This window comes from Archocentrus centrarchus, chromosome 1 (assembly GCF_007364275.1).
Source record: "Archocentrus centrarchus isolate MPI-CPG fArcCen1 chromosome 1, fArcCen1, whole genome shotgun sequence".
NCBI lineage: Eukaryota > Metazoa > Chordata > Actinopteri > Cichliformes > Cichlidae > Archocentrus > Archocentrus centrarchus.
Genome location: NC_044346.1, coordinates 12,346,428 through 12,360,629, shown reverse-complemented (window position 1 = coordinate 12,360,629; position 14,202 = coordinate 12,346,428). Strand labels below are relative to the sequence as shown.

The 14,202-nt window shown below is 38.3% G+C and overlaps 1 protein-coding gene across 1 annotated transcript in view; it reads left to right on the top strand.

Annotated features, from left to right (window-relative positions):
* fat1a (FAT atypical cadherin 1a) overlaps positions 1-14,202 on the top strand; it is a 78,561-nt gene that overhangs the window by 6,843 nt on the left and 57,516 nt on the right. Inside the window, 1 exon segment of the mRNA XM_030736139.1 lies at positions 10,619-10,933. Coding sequence (XP_030591999.1) covers positions 10,619-10,933 — 315 coding nt within the window.

Here is a 14,202-nt window from a genome sequence, read left to right as displayed (position 1 = left end):
GTGCAATGATAGGATTGTCCTGGGCTGGGTCCTGTTATTATGGATTACATCTGAGGTCAGTAGACAACTAAATACAGCCAAGGTGGTAATGCCGCTCCTATGATTTCACTAGATGAAGGGTGTGGTGTGCTAAAGTTGCCATATGCCTTTAAAATATTGTACCTCCAAAAGGAAAGTATAAGCATGGGTGCGCACCCACTATATACTCTTACTGCAGCTGCATGTTGTGAATTTTAACCAGGCTGTTTTAAAATCGTTTAAAATTAGAAAACAAGTGAAAAAGTGGTGTGGGGAAAACTGCCAGGAGCCACACACCTCCAGTTTTGAAATTTGTTTTTCTCGGTAGGAAGTAGTGAAGGCAGACTGCAGAAGTATTTTTGTGTTTTACTTGATGCTTGCATTGCTGAACCTGGGCATGGGTTTGTTAAGAGTACATTAGTCGCAGTCTTGATGTGTATTGTGTTGTTTTGCTTGTTCCATCACCACATGTATAAAACCCAGTTCATTCCTCTTATAGTGGTATCCACAGTAACACTGTTATGTGGGTCACAGTGTTGCTACGGAAAGCATAGCACTCTGTGGTGGTTGATGCTAGTAGACAGTGAGTGACTCTTGAAGAGTAGGAGTATCCAACAAATCTAAACAAAGGATGTATTGAGACTTTTAGAGTGGCATTCATAAACCATCCAAACCAACAAACAAATTGTTTCAGATGGCGATAATAAAAAAAAAGCGGTGTCCATTGTTGCTGTTTATTGAACACCAACTTGTCCTCATTTACATCAACTCCCAGTAGAAGAAAACCTCCTATGCAAGCCACGTCTTCTTCTATTATGGTTCCTTTCCGTTAGCCAGCTCAGGGAGTCCATGGCAACTGTTTGTCCAGACACTCTCTGTGTTATTAAAAGCTCTGTGGTTACTGGATAAGTGCCATCTTAATTTAAACATACCCCTATGAAGACTCTTTTCTGGGCTTCTTCCCATGCTGCACAATAAATTCATTGCACATCAATTTTATCAGAAACTTTGCTGATAGTGACGTGATTTTTGACTAGAAAAGACTAAGAGCAAAAGAGCTCAGCTTCTGTATGCTTAACATTATACCAAGAGCCAACAAGTTCCAATAGAAACACAGCATGACGGACTTCCTGCAGTCAGATGTGAGGCTCTCACCATTCTGCCCTGGTTAAGTCAGCTCAACTTTGAAAGATACTGCCACATCTCAGTGTGAGAGGTTTTCTTGGAACTAAGCAATGGTGTACCTTTTTCTTCTAGTTTTTTGTGGGAAGCAAGCATACACTTGACTTGTGGGAGTTTTCTTGCCATAAGTGGCTAGCTACTGTTTTACATGTTGTGTTCCTAGGGGTCAGCTCATATGGGATTCCAATTTTGTGGCAAATGGCTCATACAGTGACTTATTAAAATATTTTACAGGTTTGTTTTAAAAGTTCAAAGCCTTTTAAAAGACAAACCTGTAAAATACTTTAATAAGTTTGTACTTAGTGCTTTCAATTGTTTTAGTACTATAAAACAATTGAACGCAATGTAAAGAAAGGCTTCCACTCCTGCACTTCTATTCCTTTGTTGATAATATGGCTGTAGAGCAGTCCAGTGAAGAAGTGCGTGTCGTAGGAATTTGTTAGGATTATACCTCCTGAAATTTCACACTTATCACAAATGAATGAGTTTCCAAATAAGCCTGTCCCCTTTACAGAGTCAACTATGATGTCACTTCTGCTCTTAAGAAAGGGTAAAATCAGTAAAATCATAATTCAAGTAGTATAAAACCATTACCAACAGTTATGCACTATTGAGGTGAAAAAACATTTAAAGTCATATGAGGTCAACTTCCAGTGCTAGTCCAAACAGAATACCAATAAAACTATGCTTATCTCAATGAACCTATGCAAGTCTCCACTCCTCCAAGCACACCTGACTCAACCTGACACACCTAGGCAAGGGTTTTTTTATTGCCACTGAGTAATCGTCTTTTCATTTTCCTTTGTCTGGAATGATTGACGAAGAAGGCAGTGTCAGGAAAGACAGCAGTAAAAGAGGAACGAACCACCTTTACCGGAGTCGTTTTCAGCACCATTAATGAATCATCGTATAATCCAATCTCATGCTGTGGGATTCAGTGTTTAGTGGTAAAAGTTTCTGATGGTTTGAATTAATGAGTTTGGGACAAATAACTGTACTCAGGAATCTCCAGTAAATTCTCTGAGGTCTAACTGCTCATCTGTCACAAATTGCCTTTTTTCAAAACATAGGGTTAGGGTAGGGTTGTCACTTATGCTAACTTAGGCCCCAGAGGGTAAAGAGTATATGTAGTGAAACAGTGTGAAGAAAATAGCCTGAGACAACTGCCTGAGTTAGTAATAATATATCTACTGATTCAGGCATTGGGAGGAGTAGACTACCCGTGAAAAACAGGGTGTTTTGAAAAGACCCGCACATTTGCACAACTTTGGACCCAGCCTGCTTTTTGTTAAAATGGATGGCAGTGACTTTAGTTGAGCAAAATTATGGATTTTGACCTGGATTATGTACCAGGTCAGGGCAAAATGATGGAAAAAGAACAGTCTTCCAGAGTCCTGATCTATATACTTGTAGATACATACCTGTAGATCTCCAGTGTCCTTATACTACTTATAGTGTATAACTGTGTATGTTGGGAATATAGATCTAAGATGGAAATGGAAACATTTACTCGTCTTTAACCAGTCTCTAACATATTCCATGACCATCCAAATGAAAGCAGACTTTCTTTATACATGACTCTTTTTCATTTTTGCACATTATCAAAGTTAAAACCATTACTTCAAAGGAACTGCAAGTGAAGGGTGTTTTTGTGTTGTAGTGATGATGAAGATCCAGGCAGAACTTACCTTAGAAAACTATTCAAAGGAAGTTGTGTCTCTGCTTAAAGTGAAATGGTCCAGTGTACAAGGTAACCAAAGCAGTGTGTTGAGTCTGCACGAGGCACAGATGCTGATTGTATAATGTATGCATTGCCCTTTCTTGTTGGATAAAATATGCATTGCCCTTTCACTTGAAGCTGTTTGCAGCCTGTGCTGTGAAAGCGCTCTTTGTGGAGGCAAATGAAACAGTTTGATGCATAATGACAAAGTCCTGTTCCATTACCACAAAAAGTTGCCAGTGTTCCACTTCTTTTTCCATCATGATAAAGTAAACGGATCCTTAACCAGAATAAAAAAGATCTATGCTTGTACATGTTTACAGTCAGGCTTTTGGAATTTAGTTTAGTTTTAAAAGTGAGAACTGTTGCCGTCTGCTGCTTTTTTCTATTCGGAGTCTATATGTTTGAGATAAAAGTTAGACTGCTAAGTGGCACATGATCCCAAATAGTCTTTGCTTGAGTGCTGTTACTCCGGAGATGGGACCAAGAATGTGCAGCAGGACAAAGTTGATTGTAGGTTACTAAATGAAAAACACACTTTCCCTCGTTAAAAGTATGTTGTTCTCTCAGTCCATTAAATCTTTTTAAAGAAACCTTGAGCTGCCTTGTGCAGAGGACATGCTACATTCTGTGTTTACTTGTGAATTAGATCTGTACTTTATACCTTTTGATTTATTTTAGTTTTCACATTTTGAAGCTTTGTCTTTAAATAGTGGGACCCTGGATATTCTTGGAAGTTCATCTCAGCACCAGCACCAGCACTGCACTTTCTTTACTTTAATAAAAATTAATTGATTTCCTTGTATAGGTTCTCTAAACAGACTCTAAACAGAAACACTGTCCCAAAGAGCAGTGTAAAGCATAAAATACTACATAAAGTGAGTGATGTTTTGAAACCATTTGCATCCTCCCCAAAGACACGTGAGCATCTTTGGCATGAGGCTTTCTCTGCTTAATTATTGAAATGCTCTTAGACTATTTTTTTTTAAGTTTCAGGAACTGTTTTAGGCATGTATATCAATTTGAGTCTACCTGATGTGTGACACGTGACAGCACTGACCACCGATGCACTTAAGTTTAGTGAAGTGGGGTTACAAAAACACATTAACATTCTTTTTCAGTAATGTTGCTTGCTTGTTTTTTTTTTTTGGTCTGACAATTTATTAGACTATTAAATATAATGATAGTACTGACTATCATTTCTGTACTGGTTGTCAGCACAGAATTGAGAAGAAATGTATAACTGTAGGACCTGCAAACATGAATCATCAGTTGATTCTTTGAGGAGTAGTTAACGGCACACAGATGCAGCCTTGTGAAGTGCATTCCAGTCGCTGTTAAAGGGTATACGGATAGGAGGATGTGCTCAAATTTCAGTCTTACCAGCTATCCAAATAGGGCAGGATGCCTTGTAGGAAAGGAAATAAAGGCTTGGTTCATGCAATATTAGTATGTTGTCTCTCTCAGGCTTCCTATCATCACTGCAGATTTGTTCCAAGCTAAAGACCCAGAGATCTTGAAGGAAATGTAAGGAGACAGTAGCATTATTAACTGTTGAAGAACTTTGTTGTTGTGTTTGGCTGTTGTTAAAACCATAAGGAAGTATTCATTTATTTATTTTTTAATAGTTTAGAATGTTGCTTTCAGCTTAAAGTCAGCAGCACAGCATATACAGTGAGAATATGGGTAGAAATATATAAATAAATCTCTAGATGTAGATGTAGAGGTACAGCCATGTGGTGTATAGAAATGAATGGAGATGGTGTCATTGTTATCAGAGGAACAGGCAGAGAGCTAGTAGGTATAGTAACTGATCCTAAATAATACTGTGATATTGAATCAAGGAATATTGCTCTGAGGGCTTTTTGAAAGGCCTTTGAAATAACAATGTTCCCACTAACAATGAAAGCTTTGTATCATCTGCTAAATCCCAAAAGCTATCTCAGCTGGAATTAATAGGCATTTTTTTTAAATGGGAAAAGAAAAATCAATTCAGTCATGCACTGCAGATATGTAACAGAAGTATCCAAAGATTTTTCCTATCTTAAATGTACAACTGAATGATTTTCTTAATGATTTTTCTTTAGACATGTTTTCTTTTTTTTTCAGTTTTTTATGTATAAAGAAGTTCTGAAGTCTTTATATTGCACATAGAAACATCTTAGTCCAACAAACTTCTCCTTAAGCAGCTGTGGGCAGGAATTTTGTGATTTCTACAAGTAATTGCATCTTCAGTGATGCATGAAGTAAAATGACTCAGTGCCTCAATAGGTTGTAATAGTTTATCTGGTATGTTGCATGACATAAAATTTATATTATATATATATATATATATATATATATATATATATATATATATATATATATATATATATATATAGATATAGATATAGATGTATGTACATATGTATATGTATGATGTGACACCCTGATAATAAGGCGCGAGACCTATCCCAATTATGACCCGTGTGTGACTTTATATGAGTCACGTCTGTTTAAAACAATGTTATGTAAATGTATTTTAGGCATGCAATTAGTAGAAAGATTAGCGTGTCAAATTTGTGGCCATGGTCACTTATTTCAAATCTAATTTGAAATCGAATGTAAACTATGAAAGAAATGATTATCGGACACACATGCTAAAATAGGACTGGGTGATACATTGATTTTGTAACATATACTCATAATTTCAAAAGAATTTTTTAGAAATTGGTATAGTTTGATGTTGTGTATGTAAAGCATGTCTTGATGAAATTACTGCCAGTTTGCATCTCAAATTTTACAGTTACATTTCCTCTATATTTTGATTTTATTATAATTCGTTTTCTGAGTTAACAACATCATTTTAGGTAGTAATCTTTTATCAAAAGTCTAGTTTTGTTTGGGCGGGGGGGGGGGTTCTGACCGAATTCTCATTTTTAGAGTAAATGAATTATAATGACCTTGCATCTAACATGTTGCTTTTGCGTAAAGTGCCAAAATATAATTAGAGTATCCCTATTCCTATCCCTAAGCCTAAAAACACGATGGCATTATTTTTGGTCCAGCTCTAAAGCTTACTGTCTTTTTGTTTGGATAGTTTCATTAATGTTTACTGATTTCAATAGATTATTTGAGTCTTTACAAGGAAAGACAGTTCTTTTTATTTTAATCATGCATTCTGATGTAGTAAAACTGCTATAAAGAATTTGGAAAGGACTTTACAGTTAACAATTAATTTATGATTAGCTGGTGCAGCCCAACCCACGCATGTTTTCCTCAAATGGAAATGAAAACATGCATTTAAGTATTCACTATACTAACTCATCATATTGTGCTCTAATAGAATATGTTAGTGTAATAAACAACAACATGATATATTTTGAGCCAAACTATCAAACTTTGTTTTTTTTTAGATTTCAAGCATTTATACCCATAAGTCTTAACATTTTTAAAACACAGAACTTAAATGCTGGGAACTTTGGGATGATCTGACATCAACAGAAAGCTTAATTTGCGACTCTTTTATTACTTTAGTCTCAACAAGGAGGTAGTGGAATTTGAAGCATTTTGCCAAGGCTGTGGAAAGAGAAGCGATGGTGGGGGTAGGGGGCACTGTGAAAGTTTATGTAAGCATAGGAGCTCAAGGCCTGAGAAGGCTGAGGAATGTGGGGTAGAGGTGAGACAAATTAACGCAGCTAGTTCAAAGCAAACACCGACTTTTCAGCTGCAGAATGAACAAGGAAGTGGTTTATGTTTGCTGTTCAATACAAATCTTTTAGGTCGTTGATGGTGAAATGCAAATTACTGGAGTGTGGTCAAAGGTGCAAAGAAATCAGCACAAACAAACAGTTTCTAGTAGCTTTTCCAAAGCAGATTTCTCCCCTCTTCATTCAGCGGCTAGCTCTTGTCTTTCCTGCAAGTTCTTATTGAATAGACTCATTGGGTATCTGCACAGGATGTCGATTTAGAAGTGATTTTGATACCCAAAATACCCGCTGGTCTCGATAGCTGAAAGTCTTTTGGCTGTCTGAAGGCTCGACCACACTGCCACAGTGCTCAAATAGCTTTGAAGAACAAAGCCAGAGGGAAAAGAAAAGAGCAAGGGGAAAAAAAGCGGAAAGCAAATCTGGCAGAGGCTGTTGCACAGTCTGCTTTCTTTCTTGTGGCCCAAGGGCAGGTTTTACTTCTGTCTTACTTGGTAGAGCAGGTATATGGAATGGGTGTGGCGAATAAATTCTTCAGATTCATTTTTCATGTGCTTTGTTAGTAGCAATTCACCTGAGGCCATGGCAGATAGCATTCCATATCTGCTGTTTCAGAAATTAAAGGTCAAGCCCAGTCTGTTTTCTTTTAAATAAATATGAACAAATATATTTATTTAAATACTGTTTCAGTAACTGCAAATGTGTGTTTTTTTTTTTTTTTGCCTCAAAGTGTGAAGTTAAATTGTGTATGCTTAAAGCTACAAGGTGAAGAGCTGCACACAAAATACATGACCCTGGTGAAAGTGGAATTGTTCTGTTACATTGGTGTCTGACACTCATATTGATAGGCACTCAAGCATGGGCATCCCCTTGGCAGAAGCACAAAAGATGGCTCATACTTTCCCAATTGTCTCTTCTTTTCCCTAGTGTGTTGTCTTTTGATGTACATGTGCAGACATGACTACCTTTCCTCTGCTGTACTTCCTCTCCCCACACCAACCTCTTATTCATTTTACTCTTTAACATTTGTTTGTGATGTTTTCTTTTCTACTACTCTCCTTAACAGATGTCTGAAGTGTGCACCCCACTATGCTTTTGTGTTTCTGCTCAAAATGCCTCACATAAGTGTTTGCATTTCTTATTTATAGCAGACATTTGCAATTTCCTGCATGTTCCCAGCTTTAGTACAGTTATAAATGAGTCATTATCATGGTGTTTTAATAAATTATTTGCTAATCTATTGCAGTCATTTCCTGTCTGTTAATGGTATTATCTAATTTTTTATATAGTTTTTCCTCCTCTATTTTGTCAGCTATAATTCATTATATATGCTACAATAGGCTCAGCTACTTTTCATTCTAGATTTACTGCCCAAAGTTGTCTTTGCTTGGAGCTCTCAGCTTTGGGAGCTACCTGTTTTCCCTTGCCTGAATACCCCTTCTTATTACAAGCCCCAAGCTAAGTTGAGAGAGCTGTAATGATGACTAATGACAAGAGAGGATCCCAGAAGGAAAAGGCAGGAAAGCTAAAGTAAAGCGGGGCACGAGAATAAATTAGCTGTACACCCCCAAACTCCCCTGCCTTGGTAAATTTGAGAATTTTGTGACAAGTCATTTTGGATGTTATCTCTTTTTGGAGGAATCTTAAATTACCCAGGCTGAGAAGTTTGTCTGCTCTCGGTAACACTTCCTTCATCAGCTCATTGAGTTACAGTGAGTGAAGAAAGGCAACAGCAGCACAGAGACAGCATATTGAAACTATTTGATAGCACTGGGTGATGTCTACTTAGCTTACAGTATGTACAGTGAAGCCTTGCAGTGGAAAATAACTAGTGGAGTGTGTGTGTGTGTGTGTGTGTGTGTGTGTGTGTGTGGGGTGACGATCAAGGTGCTGGCCTCATCCTCCTGATGGGGCACCAACAACGACCAAACTATTTGAACCTTTGAAATTTGTATTTATGATTTTATGGAGGCTCCTTATCTGGGCCACCAGGAAGTGGGGTCTAAAATGAATAACTATACTTGGGAATGATACTGGGTGTGAATCACTTTTATTAGTTTCAGATAATAACAGAAAAGAACTATAAGTTTCCATTGCTGTTATCAAGGTTATTGCAAATAATACAGATATGGAAATGGCTGCTACTATAAAGGTTTCCATTGTCTGCAGGACATGTGGGTGTGCGTCGCAGCCTTAGATATTGTGCTTGTGCTTGTGATGATAATAATGGCAGTTCACATGTGCCAAGTTATCCAGATAATTCACTGTTGCGACATTATTGGCAGGTCCTTTTTTTCCTATGATTTGCTCGTTGTTTTTGTTTTACTCTTCTTTTTTATTATTATTATTATTATGCCTCTTAAGTATGTTTGATTTTGCTAAAAGGAACAAAAGTGTGAAAAAATATCACAGTGTAGCCTCAGTATGCATTTATATTCAGGCACTAACCTGATTCGTGTGAATAACTGCTATTGTCTGCTATTAAATGAAATTCATTTGGAGTAATGGAAAATAAATGGGAAATAAAAACAGTAAGAAAATGGACAATAATTTGAAGATAAAATTTTTATTTGTAAATTTGGTCATGATCATTCCAGATAATCTGGTCATATGGTGTGGGAGCAGTAATTAAGGTATCACTCTAGACTCATTAAGGTACATTAAGGATGTGTTTGGCAGTCTGATTACAAGTGAACAGAAGTAGAAGCGTGAATTCACTCAAAATGTTGAAGATGCATTTAGATCCAATCTCTGAGGTCACTTTCAGAGGTGCTGTGGGCTACATATGGTCACATTCTTTTAGCAGCATTATGTGCTGTGGGACACAGTAAAGGACCACCTACTCAGCTGCTGTGCCTTTTACTGGTAAAAAAAAAAGTTGGATACTGTTGTATTATTTATTTTAGCAGTTACACAAGTCAAATTAAGGCCCTCTAAAATCACTGTAGCCTACCTACGTGTTTAATTTTGTTCAGGCTGTGGGAATTATATTAACAGATTGAGACGGGTTCAGATTTGAATTCGAGGTTATTGCGGAAAACAGGTCAGTTCTGTTAGTCCACTCAACTATGTGGGCCTCTGGCATATGGGCTTGGCAAACAGAAATAATGTGGGCTACGTGTTTAATTGCATATAGTCTAAGGAAGTCAGACCTGCTCACAAGTTGCTGGCATATTTATAGCTGTCTGCGTGTGATCGGATCACCCAAGACATATGTTAATGCCAGGTGTGAACAGGGTCCATAGTTGTATTTATGACACTTTTCACCAGTAAACTAACACTTTGTCACAAGCACACATCCTCTCCCCCAAACTGAAACACCTGCCCCTACTGAAAGGCACACAGACTCAGTTTTCCTTTCCTACGGTGCATACTGAGCATGTGGTGAGCACTTGTGAGGTCAGATGGGGATGAAAAGCTCTGAAGCAAATTTACTCGTTTGAACTTTGCTGCTAGCGTTTTCAGCAAGAACTTTCACACTGCCATCCTGTTTCAGGCGTGTTAACATATTGAAACACATAAGGTATTTATTATATTACTTGAGTCAAGCAGGCCATTGTCCAAAACATAAGAACTGCATTGCTTATAAAACCCTTTACACAAAACCAGCTACATAGCATATACACTGTTTGCTTTTTCAGAGAGTAGAATCTCCTGATCTGCCATTCTTCAATTTACCATTGTAAACATATACAACTCATGTGCGTCTGATAGTTCTTTTGTGTTTGCTCAGCTGAAGGTTACATCCCCCACATGGCAGTGAAATGTAAACAGACTGTTGTAAATATGCCACCTTGACGTGTGTCAGGCAAAGGCCCTTCAATCAACCCCTACATCTGCCTGTGCAGGGGCAGCTGTTGTTTACGCTCTTGTGCTCTCCATCACCACCAATCAATTTCAGAGACCACTGATAGCACAGGCAGTAATGTGAGATTCACAATCATATGTTGCACATTAAAATGTTCTCTAACACGAAGAAGACTTAATTGTTTATGTCTTTTTAATCTTGCAGGTATTATTCGAACGCAGGAACTGCTGGATCGTGAGACAACATCTCACTACTGGCTAACAGTCTATGCGATGGATCGCGGCGTGGTGCCCCTCTCTGCTTTTGTAGAGGTCTACATTGAAGTGCAGGATGTCAACGACAATGCGCCACAAACCTCTGAACCTGTCTACTACCCCTCTGTTATGGAGAACTCCCTGAAAGATGTGTCGATCATCCAGATCAACGCAGTCGATCCAGACGCCAAAGCCAGTGATAAACTCACCTACAAGATCACCAGCGGGAATCCCCAGGGGTTCTTTGCTATTAACTCCAAGACAGGTAAGATTGCACTTGCTGGGATAGAGATTCAAGCTACTAAGGTTTGCATTATTAGAGCAGGCAATCCCTTCTTTTGAGTCATGAGCTTATATTGTGCTCCAGAATAAATCATAACCCTGAATTATAGCTGCTAGCTGAGTACTACAAGGGTATGAGCTCATAGTGTAAAAAATATAAACACCAACACTGTCTTACATGAATAAAAGTCACATGCTTTTCATGTAAACAGAGGAGAGCGATTAATGCATAAACATGATCAACAGGAAGTAGCCTAAAATACCACGTGCTTTCCTTATCTAAACGCATCATCTACTTTAAAGGCCATAAATATAGCAAACATAAAGATTGTACTAAGTATTAACTTATCCTTTGCTTTTGAGACATACTGTAGTGCACTGCTGACAAGGTGGCAAACTTCTGTGAGGTGTCCTGTTTCCTTTCTTGAGAAAAGGAAGAGCAGTGTGAACACACTCACCCAGAACAGGAGTGGGTTGAGCCTACTGGGGTTTTTCCACTCTAACACTCTAAAGTGTGTGCTCATATGGCACTCTGGAAATGGTGTGATGATTAATATTTCATTGGGCTCTTTTAAAGTTGCTGGAGCAGGCTATGTTTAGTTGAATAGCAGAAGATATACTTGTAATAGGTGCAAAGTGAAACTTGTGTACAGACTGGCCTTTTCTGTAAATCTGCGTATTCATTATTTTTAATCGCTGGACTCGGAATTCAAACATTTAAAAATGTATTCTACGTTTGTGCTATTATGTTGATGGGACATTTTGAAAATGTCAAATTAATCAACTATATCAGTGTAAAGTTTAAGTTAACCATAAATAGATTGCAGAAATGTTTTTCTTTCTTACCTAGTTTGCACACAGGTCTGTTAGTGCTTTGAAATGATGGTGATCATTAGACTGAAAGAGGAATGGATAGGGCAACAGTTGCTCCAGTTTGTCTTCTGTGACATGTGTGGTCTTGTTTCCCAAGGTAGTCACATCAACAAACTGAAGGTATTTTTGTTGGAAGTGGCAATGTGAATTTTCTGCCCAAATAAGGATTCATCATGTAGCGTTCCTCCCAAACAAGCCTCACAGTAACGCCGGGCACTCCCCACTGCACAGGAAAAGAATGAAAAAATAAATGATGCAACAAAAGGATAACTTATGAACATATGGTTGGTGTTTTGTCTGCATGCATGACAGAGATCAGCTTACATGTGCTGATAAAAAATCTGGGATGCTGAGAAAGATGTGCCGGGAGGCTGAATGCTCATCTTGCAACAAAGCCTAACACTGTTTTCACAGTAGATTTTAGGAAGTAGAGAACTTTTCTTGAAATCTATTATATTTTAACCTTTTGTCCGGTTACGGTTGAGTGGCCCATAATAATATAGGATCATAGCTGAAAAGCAGTGTTTACACAGAAACAGCTGATTATGTGGCATCACGTTTTCTTGCAAGGCAGTATGTTTAATTTTTTTTTCCTCACTGAAGATGACCTTTTGCTTTTCCCTAAATAATTCCTTGATTCGAGCTTGCAGATATATTTTGGTTTCTGGATTTTCAAAAATGCCCATGGTAAAACTCGCAGTGCATCACTTATTTAGCAGTTGAATAAAGTCTTCTTAGCCCACATATCTGAACTAAATATTTCCTACTCCAAGGATTACAGAGTATTTATGAAGCTTATGGTCAAGTCCACTGTGGGCAGAACATTTTTACCATACAATTTGCAGGATCATTTTGTGGTTCATTCTTCTGACTGTCAGAAGAGCTCCTGAACAAAAAAATAAATGGTTACACTGAAGCAAAAGGATAAGACCCGTTCATGCATATCAAAGCATGTTAAAACTTTTATCAGTGGGACACCAGAGCTCTGTGCGTCAGGTTCAACACAGAGTGGTTTGGACACGGAAAACTTTGAATCACTGCTCTGTTGCTCTGATTTGCTTCTTCCTCTCTGTTTTTGAAGATGGCAGCACTCAGTGGAAGTAGTGAGGTAGGTGCGCAGAGAGAACATGAGAAAACACGGATCCCAGTGTAGCTGACTACTAGAGAAGACAGTGCAGCAGTTTTCACATGTGAAACTCTGACATTGCTCAGAGGTGCCTTTTCTCACATGTAGAAACAGGAGGTTGTCTGCATTAGGCAAGCTCTTGCTACTAGAAATCCTCAGTGCTTTAGGCTGAGGTGGCACCCGGTCAGCGTCTGCAAGAGGCAGGACACGTGATGCATACTCGGTTGCCATGAATTCTCTCGAGAATTACCTGCGCTATTTATACATTACGTTATTCAGGCATTGCACTAGGAAGCTGGCAATGTGAGATCATATTTTTTTTTTGTCCGGTTTAACTGATTTGGATATTTGCGTTCCCACTCCAAGTAATGTCGGAAAAATTCAGAGCCGCAGTGCATGTGTGAAAAATGACTTGACTTATATAGAGCGCAATTTTAAAAGAAAGAGACAGGAATAACCGGGCATTCTTTGTCGAGAACTTTTAACTGTTTTATTTATTTAAGTCTGTGGTATTAAACAAAGATCAAAAATATCCTGATATCGCTCCATATTATCAACTCAGTATGGCATTCTCACCGCATATTACAGGTTTTTGAAAATGTTTAAATTTACAGCATGCGAGTCTCTGTAATTACATGTTCTAAAATTGCATTGGAAGCATAGGCCCTGTCTTGGCGCATCTACAAAGCTCCACAAAGGGGAGGGAGAAAGGAAAAGACGTTAAGGCCTATGTTTTTTGTGTGGGTTTCCAAACTTCATAGGCATGTGTTCCAAGCTAACTATCTAGCCTTCTATCATGGGCTATGGCCTTATGCTGCTTCCAAGCAGCCCGATCAGATTCAAGCATATATGATGGCTTGACTTGACACCTTGGGTGGCGTCGGCTGTCCTTTTTCCGCACAGACCCACATTGGCTCACTAAAGCACAGGATGAAAGGCTTAGGCTTACTTTATTACTGCCAAGTAAACAAGTACTGCTGTTTTGGACAATCCCAGACTTTAGTTTGTCATTAAAGTGCAAGGCCAGCTCTTCTCTACTGCAGACACTATTGCAGTCTCAATGTCTGAAAGCTAAGAACCTAACCGCCTGATACAGGCTTGCTTTTGAAGGGATTGAAAAAGAGAAAGAAAAACTAGGCAGATCTGTATGGGGAGAAAATTGTGCCAGTCAGCTGGTTATGAATTATGTTCTAAATCAATATGAGATCAGTGAATTTAAATAATGCTGTACAGGTCTAAAATTTTCTAAAGAT